Genomic DNA, 8,955 nt, shown 5'->3' on the forward strand with positions numbered 1-8,955 from the left:
TGCCGGGAAGGAAGGCGGGGGGAGCGAGCGGATAGGCGATTTTGCGACTGCTACCCAAGCAAGCACCAGCATTCACAAGCCGGGGTGCGTTGGCGGGAGGCGCGCCCTTTCCCTTGCTCGTTCTCTTTAATTCAGCTCCTCCCCCCGTGCTTGTGGCTTTCCCTTCCATCAAAAGCCCGATCAGGAACGCTAGTCTTTTGGTGGGGGGCGGGAATCCGAAAGGAAAGAAAAAGAAAGAAAGAAAGAAAGAAAAAGAGAAAAAGAAAGAAAGAAAGAAAGAACGATACCGCTTTTTCCTTTTCTATAGCTTCAGATACGGCAGTGTCGGAAACTTCTGTGGAGTTATTGGCATCTTTTATTATAAAAAATAATTAAAAAACAATTTTAAAACCTACAGCGTTCCCCTTTCGATTTGCGTTCTATTTTGTTCATTTCCCTTTTCCTCAAATCAGTGTTGCTTTGTTTTGGTTTTTCCCAACCGCTCCCTGGGAAATGGGAAAAGTTACTAGCTGGTACCAAGGGTGGCATTTCGCTTTGCTCGCCGCTCGGACCTGGCTTTTGATCCTTACTTTTGGCTTTATCGGAGCAGACATCACTTGCCGATCGTGCCGCTGGCAGGTGCAGCTACAGCCGCAGCAACCAGCCCAAGGATTATTAATGAACTTGAGGACGGCACGAGGAGGCGATGAAGCCGGAGAGATACCTGTGGATAAAAGAGGTGAGAAGCCCGCGGACCACAGGCAAGAGGCGGCGGATGCCGGGAGTCTAAGCTTGGCTGCTTCTGCTGGAGAGAAACGTGTCGGGATGGGATCAAAGGGTTGGATGAGACCGAGCAAAGTGACTGGCGAGCTCCCAGAATTTCCCCCGATCCGCCCCAGACTTTCTCCTCCGGATGTTGACAGGCCCAGCCGCAAAAAGTTAGCTTCGGCTCCCGCTCTATTTCCAGCGGGGAGCGGAGGGCGTCGAGGGGCCAGTTCGGAGGACGGCCGGGGTTCCAGATCGGCGCTCCTGGGCCGGTGGAGGAATAACCGGAACGATCGGAGGCGGCGGTCGAGTCGGAAGCCCAGAGGAGCTCCGGCTGAAAGAGACGCGCAGCTGGAGAGCAGGGCACGGGCAGCGCCAGAGCAGCTGCTGGCAAAAGCCACGCGCTTCCGACAGGAAGAACTCAAACTGACGAGCACGACCTTTGCTCTGACTGGAGATTCGGCGCATAACCAAGCCATGGTGCACTGGTCGGGCCACAACAGCAGTGTGAGTAGCCATAACAATTAAGCAACAGACCACAGTGTACAGGGCAGGGAGATGGCGCTCTCCAAGCGAACATTAAATCCTTCCCTGCTATTTGCTTTCGAGCAAGATGTAACCGGCTTTCCCTTTCCTCTTTGCTGAAATGATGATGATTGATGATGAATGCAACAACAATTGATCATAGCGGCAGTAGTAGTATTGGCTCCTTTTGGAGGAGTTTCTCCCCCCCCCTTTTTTTTTTTACAATCTTATGTTGGTAGTATCTGAAGTGGTTTCTAAGGCTTCCTTTTCCAAGCAGAAAGTTTCCTGCTCTGCTTGCTACTGCCTTGAATTGCATTTGCCAAGAGATGCAAATTTAAAAGAAAAACTGATCTTTGGGTAGGCTAAGGCTTTCTGAGATTATTAGGATAAAAGTGTGTGAGAGACCTAGGGTGGAATAAGCAAAGCAAAAGTAAAAACATTTCACATTTCAGTCCGGGTATATTTCCTTGTCATCACACGGTAACAAATGTCAAAATTTAAGGATTAAGAATTTAAGGATAAGCAGTGGAAATTTAATAAAGCATCCTGTTAGGAATTGAAGCTCTCTGTCAGCCAAATAGTATCTTCTGATTGCTATCTATTATTATGTCCTGTCTATTAATTCCTGTTCAGAAAAGATTTATCTTTATGTCCATGAATCAGCCAATCTTTTCTTTTCCATTTTACACTTTCAAACTTCAGGATATTAACTGCTTTTAGAAAGTGTACACAATTGTCTTCCTGGTGCTGGGACACTAGATCAGAAAATGTTTGTTATCTGTACACTGTCACCAGTTCATTATTTCCCTAGCTTTTATTCAAGAGAGGGTGTCACCTACAATAAAAGATCATTAAGGGTCAGTGCTGATCAGAGGCTTACCTACTGTTATAATCTCCTTTAGACTGCTCCTGATTCCTTTCCCATTCCCTCATATTCTTTAAAAAGAGCATAGGTTTCCAACTCAATGCTCAGTATCTGCCTTTGGGTAGAAAATCACAGTTTTCTCTCACCTGTTGTTCTTTAGGTTTATTCCTATAGTTCAAATGAGATGTTTTTCTCTGTTCTGTATGTCTGGTAATCCAACTCTAACATTGTAAGGGTCTTTACAGAAAGTAATTCTAGTTTTCCAAGGTGTCCTATGCTGCTGTAATGAAGACCAGTCCAAAAGAATAAAGAAACTTGTTTAACACCAGTGTTTTGCAGACTGAATCTTGTGTTTTGGAAAAACTTTTTAGGGAGAACTAAAAACTTTTTAGGGAAAACTAGGATAATGTAGGCTATATAATAGCTTCAGAGTTAGGAGAAATAGACACCAAATAAAAAATGAGATAAAGCTGACTCTTATTTAAGGTTATATAATTTATTGACAGCTTTCTTTGCTCCTGTCATTTACATTTATTTCTATTGTCAGTTTACTTATTGTAAAATGGCAAAGTTAGGTGTCTGATCGTTATAATATAAAACCTTTTTGTATGAACATAATATTACAAAATATTAATTTCACTGTGACTCTTTAGTATTCATATGGATGTCACCAGCACTTTTAGACTTCATCGACTAAACTGTAATTTGATAAGCTTTTCAAAAACTTTGTAATCAAACCACACAAGCAAAAATCCTGCTTCGCTTGTAGGTTTATAGGACCTTTCCCCTTTTTACTCATTTTGGCTATCAAATGTCTGATACAAATCCATTAAAATCAATACACCTTGAACTGCAGACTTCTAAAGCTGATAGAACAAGTTTGTCATTGCTTAAACAAGAAATGTCTTCGTATCTTGCAACTTAAAAGTAGAATAAATCCTTGAAAAACAGAGCAGATTATATGCTTTATATTAAAACAAACTATAATTCTGATTATTAGAGTTATAATTTTCCAAATTTCTTATTTTCCTTCATTGCTTATTTCTGGAGTGGGGAGGGACGTTCTTCAATTAATTTGGTGGTGTCCTTTAACATATGAAGTGTTTGGAGGTATTTCTACATAGAAAATATCAATCTTTCCGTTTCTAGTTGTGGATTTGTTCATAGATATTCAGCACAGGTCATTGTGTGAATAATGTAGAATTGAGAGCTTCAGCCATTCCTTAAATGGTTTCTCAGTGAATAAAATGAAAACGGTGCTGAGTCATTCTGTTTAGCTGAAGAAAAGCCTTTTGTGATATCTACTCTACTACAATCTTAAATGATCTTGTTTCTAAAGTGAAAGTGTCATATTGCCTACAATTTCTCATGTTAAGATTTTAAAATAAAATTCATTGTTGGCCAGTTTCATCTAGACAATCAGGACAATGTAAAAGGGTTAATTTATGCAACAAAACTAAAGCTGAGTTTTGCATCAATTGTTGAGTAGTTGTTTTGTCTCTACAACCATAAATTACATGCTTGGTTGGACAAGCAGCAGACGTCATAGTGGCACCAGCAGTGATGCAGTCTGAAATTATTTCCATTCTTAACATCTGCTTTTTCCTTTATATCTCACCAGGTCAGTCCACATTCAAATCCTATTTACTAGTTGTCCATCCTGAGAATAGTTGTTGCTTACTTCAACATTTGTCCTTTTTTAATGCAAATAAAAATAATCATTTGCATTCTTATTATCCAGATATTTTAGTATACCTTTCATGCATTGAATAAAGTGCATCTGGAAGATATTTTATATTAAAACCAGGGTTTGTTTTGATATGTGATTTGTACATTATCCATATGTAAAACTAGGGTGGATTAGATTAAGTTTTTATCTTGCCCAATATTGGATTCTCCTAGTGGCCAACCAATGCCTATGAGATATCAACAAGTAAAACCTGAATACAATAGCACTTTGCCACTTATGTTTCTCAGCAATTGATAGAAGAATAGTTATTATATTACAGGACATAATATATAGCTGTCATGACTAGTTGTTGTTTTGATAGTTTTATCCATTTTTTTTCTAAGATATTTAGTTTACAGCCATCACTATATCTTGGTGGTGAAATTGAGAGGCTAATGGTGTACTTTAATATATTTTTATTATCACTGATTAACCATAGCTGTCTATACAACACATTGGATTAAAGAGGAGGTATTTTAATGAAATAATGAGACTCCGAAGCCAGTTAACTTTGGAAATTTGTCCTCCATAGAGAAATAAGCATTTGGATTTACTGCTTGACAAGTACTAGAACTGACTCTAGGGTTAAAAATAAACATTTGATTGACCAAAAGAAACCCAGAGGAATAAAAATGTTTAAGAAACCAAGTGTAACTTTCAAAGTTAACTAATTTGTAATTCTTTTGTAATGATATTAGGTAGATTCATGAATGTGTGTATCTGTATGTATAGGAAGAATTTTAAAAGCTTCTGTGATAATGTCTATAAATGGTTCTTTTTTGGCAACTCTGAAGAATGTTGCATAAATAGTAAATATTAACAGGCACTAACTATTGCTACTGTCTCCAGAAAGTCTGCTTTTGGAGAAACCTATATTTAAATCCTATTTCAGCTATGAAGCTTTGAAAATTTCACATCACTCACCATAGCTTACCTCACATGAACGAAAGTATGTATGTGATATCCTTGGAAGAAAAATGAAGCCACAAGTGTAATAAAGCTATATTGATCAGGTCTCAATTTAAAACAAAGATCTAAGCTTTTAACTGATGTATAATAATTCAGAATAGAAATCAAAGATATTCAAGACTAGATCTTCAATTTCCAGCTTCCATGTAGCCATTAAAGATTCACAGCTGTCAGAAAAGATGATAGTAAATACTGAAAGTTACAAGGAAGAATATGAATATTGTTACTGAATTTGCTTTTGTGTTGGATATTCCTTGTTGATATCATAACTTTTTAAAAGTCTAAAAATAGTAGCTATTTAATTTTTTCATCAGTAGAAGAGCTATACTTTTGAAACTGTTTCTTTATACTTTTCAGATTCAAGCATGGCTTTCAGGCTTGTTTGGAATTTTACATGTCTGACATTTATATTTATTTGTCCAAATCACTTTGATTAAGAAACAAAAGTAGAATGGGACACATTTGCATCATCACAAGGCCCAAACAATATATTCTCAAAACGATTAAGGTATTATTATATCCCTGCCCAGGTTTTCCTATGTCTCCTTAGAAGAAGAACACAGCCAGTACATTTATTTGCCTCTTTTGTTACTTCTTCATTTCTGTTGTCCATTCTTTTGACAACCATGTATTTCAAGGGAAATCTGCTGTCCTGTGGTGTCTAGCTACAAAGGTTTTCAAGCTGAAGTCAGCCTTTTGACTTAGACCAGGTTAGGAAATAAAATGCTTTTGTTGTCCCCACATTTCACAATTGTGTGAAATTCTCCTGGATTCTGGCATTTACTTTAGTTGCAAAGAGGTCAAAAGATTTGAGCAAATGTTGTGTTTTTCATTTTGCAGTAATCTCTTCCACAGTTATGCAGACTTTTATATGCTTCAATTAAATCCCAAGAGAAAATGTATGATAGAAAGCCTGCTTGGAGGCTTTTTCGGTTTAGAAAGCCTGGGCAATCAGGAAAGCTGCAGAATGATGGAGAGATGTGTTAACATCAACAACCTTCTCTACCTTTCAGTAATAACGTGAACTCAAAATGCCAGCCAAAGGAAATTCTAAAAATATTTTAAAGCACCCTGAGAATAAGCAATTAAAACAAAAGCCTGTTTTGCAAAAGAACATTTGGAAGCTGGATAATGAAATTTTAGCACTGTACTTCTCTTCTGCAATGGCTGATAAGGATAGCGATGCTAAATATTTCTTCATTTGAGCTTGACTCCTGGTGACTATATGGACCGTGCAAATAATTCCATGAGAGAATGTGACATGACCAGATAACCTTTTGAAAACTTTGAAGCAGGTGCACTGAATCTACCACTTTGAGGAGTCATCCAGATGGGCATTTCTTTTTTAATTTGCCAACAAAACATCTCGCTGAACAATTTGCACAAGCCTGACGAAGAGAAAATGATGGAAGGTAGCTTGAAATTTAGGGCTCAGTCTCTGGTCCCCCTCTGGCATGAACATGTCCCACTAATCATTTGTATGACACTCTGTCATGATGTTACTTTCATTTCAACCTTCTCACAGTTGCCTTTAGTTGTTCCAGTTTAAAAATTCTTTTTTCTGTCTTTCAATGACACAATTTTTGTGGTGGATTCATGCTCAAACAGTGATAGAGCAGTGTGGTTGCTGACACTATTAGGGATGGGACCTGGGATAAGTATTTCATATTACTATGACTTCCATTTGCTCCATGGGATTTGGCCTTCAATTTAGCTTCAGGAGAGACTGGAGACCTGGTTTCTGTAGAGGCAACTGCCCAGACAAGCGTGATACTTTCTGAAGCACATGACAGATCTTATGTGGACTTATAAACAGGGCTATATTCTGCTGTCTGTGTGAGGCTGGTTCTGTCACCATCTTGAATATGCTATAGGTTTTCAGTGCTACAAGATAGAACTTCACTAATAATTTTACTGGTTTATTATTCTGGTAAGAAGTGATGGCACAATTTTGCCTGTTTTTTTACAGCTTCATGACTGCTCATAGGCTACCTCCAGGTCCTGCCAGTCATAAAGATAGAACAGAACTCCCTGCTAGCAATGCCATTCCCTTGCAGCATTAGTTGAAGATGGAACAGACCTGTTACCAATCATTCTCTCCCATTTTACTGTACAACCTTCCTTTGTTCCTGCAAACACTCTTTCTGAAGATAACTAGACTGTCAGACCAAAGACACTAAACTCCTCCACCTTGGTAACTTATTACTCAGGTAATTTGACACATGACTAAATCTAATGTTTCAGACACCTGCCTACACTCATCTAACCTCATCCTATCTATATTAGAGAATGATTGATAGTGATCCTCCTGCTGATAGATAATTCTTTGTGGGAAGAAATAAAGCCAGGGAAAGCCACTGATGACTTTCCTTAAATTGTTGTACCTTAAAATAGTAAGAATTTCATTAATCACCAGTCTTGTTAGTGAGCAATCATGGCAGTAGTTTTACCATAGTTTGCTTTTTGGCCAGTTCTAAGACTACCCCCATGGCTTGCCCTTAGCTTGGGGTAAACTGCAGATAAAATATGAACATTAGGTTACTTGATAGTAAGTGTTCTGTTGTCCTTTCACACAGGTCAGTCCAAACAGGCAAAAAGTTGTAATTGACATGATTTTTATGGGAACCCTCCAAATTCTGGTTCACTACACTGTAGATAAAACTGGCAACTTTTTCTGGCTTGACTTTCAGAGCTCCTTTCTTTTTGTGATGGTTTGTCAATTTCTCTTTTTGAGACATTTCAATGGGAGCATGATTTGGCAATAATAAGGATGAATAAAGGTAACTGTTTATTTCCATATCACCGGGTTCTTTTTTATACACTTCATTGTATTGTGTTTATTATTGCAATTCACCAAGTAGAAACTGAATATACAAAGGAAAGGGAAGATGGAACATTGCTCTATCCCATAATAATAAATTTCAAATCTAATCCCATAATTAAACTTTATTATTTTGTAATTAAATTTACATTGATTGATACAGCATGTTTGAGACTGTTTTTTTTTAAAAGTGAAAAGCTATAATCATGTTCCAGAATCGCATGTTGTGCAATTATCATTGTTTATAGAATAGTATAAATTTGATTATATACTTCTCAGAGTTATTTTTTTAAAAAAAAACCCTGTAATTTTCCTCCTCATACTAAGACTAATAGAATTATTTGAAAACAAATGAAATATTATATTACATGCTTGAAATAAAGCATTATTATTAAAATTAAACTTTAAGACTGTAGGAACAAATTACTCAGCTACTCAGCTAAATAAATAGCCTCTCAAAATAGTTACTGAACACTGAGGTGGTAAGGTAAAAGGCAAGTCTTCATACATAGCAATAGAAACAGTCAGTAACAAAGGATGGAACCATAGCGACCATAGAATTGGGCAACTCTAGCCATAGAGGCATCTCTTGACAAACAGTCTCACATAAATAAAACCTATGTAACTTTCTAAAATGAATCAGCTTTATGAAAATGAATGAGTGAAAACATGTGTTCCCTTCAAGAAGATTGATCGTATGTAAAAGCCAAATGTAATACCATGTACATACTGTACATATATTCATACACATTGGCCAATATGACTCTGTGGCATAAATCAAGACTCTCTCCAGAAAAAAAAGTTACACCTTTAGAGAAACCTATAGTTAAATCTCTGGATGACCATATAAAGAAATCAGATTCAGGAGAAAAGATTTTTATTGTAAGTTGATTGCTAGAGAAATAATTGTGTTAATGTTCCATGCTGTTGTTATTGCAAAGTCAAAGTCAAAGTGATTACTAAACAGGACAATGATAATGCAACATTTTTTCTTTAAATATATTATTTGTAGATTGGTAGGCTTTGTTATCTGGTAATAAATGCTTATAAAGCTGCTACTATATATATATGTATATGTATATGTATATGTATATGTATATGTATACGTATACGTATACATATACACATATACATATATACATATATACATATATACATATGTATATGTATAAAAAAAAATCAAGTTCTGAGAACCATCCTCATACACTGCTACACTGTATATATATATATATATATATATATATATATATATATATATATATATATATATATATATATATATATATATATATATATATATAT

The 8,955-nt window shown here is 36.6% G+C and overlaps 1 protein-coding gene across 2 annotated transcripts in view; it reads left to right on the plus strand.

The window, feature by feature from the left end:
* The first annotated feature begins 492 nt into the window (after positions 1 to 492).
* Positions 493 to 8,955, plus strand: part of SORCS1 (sortilin related VPS10 domain containing receptor 1) — a 424,943-nt gene continuing 416,480 nt past the window's right edge. For both annotated transcript variants that reach the window (XM_015814373.1, XM_029283822.1), the window contains exon 1: positions 493 to 1,251. In XM_015814373.1, the coding sequence (XP_015669859.1) occupies positions 493 to 1,251 (759 nt within the window). The remainder of the gene's footprint in view (positions 1,252 to 8,955) is intronic.

This window comes from Protobothrops mucrosquamatus, unplaced genomic scaffold (genome assembly GCF_001527695.2).
Source record: "Protobothrops mucrosquamatus isolate PMUCROS unplaced genomic scaffold, P.Mucros_1.0 scaffold245, whole genome shotgun sequence".
NCBI lineage: Eukaryota > Metazoa > Chordata > Lepidosauria > Squamata > Viperidae > Protobothrops > Protobothrops mucrosquamatus.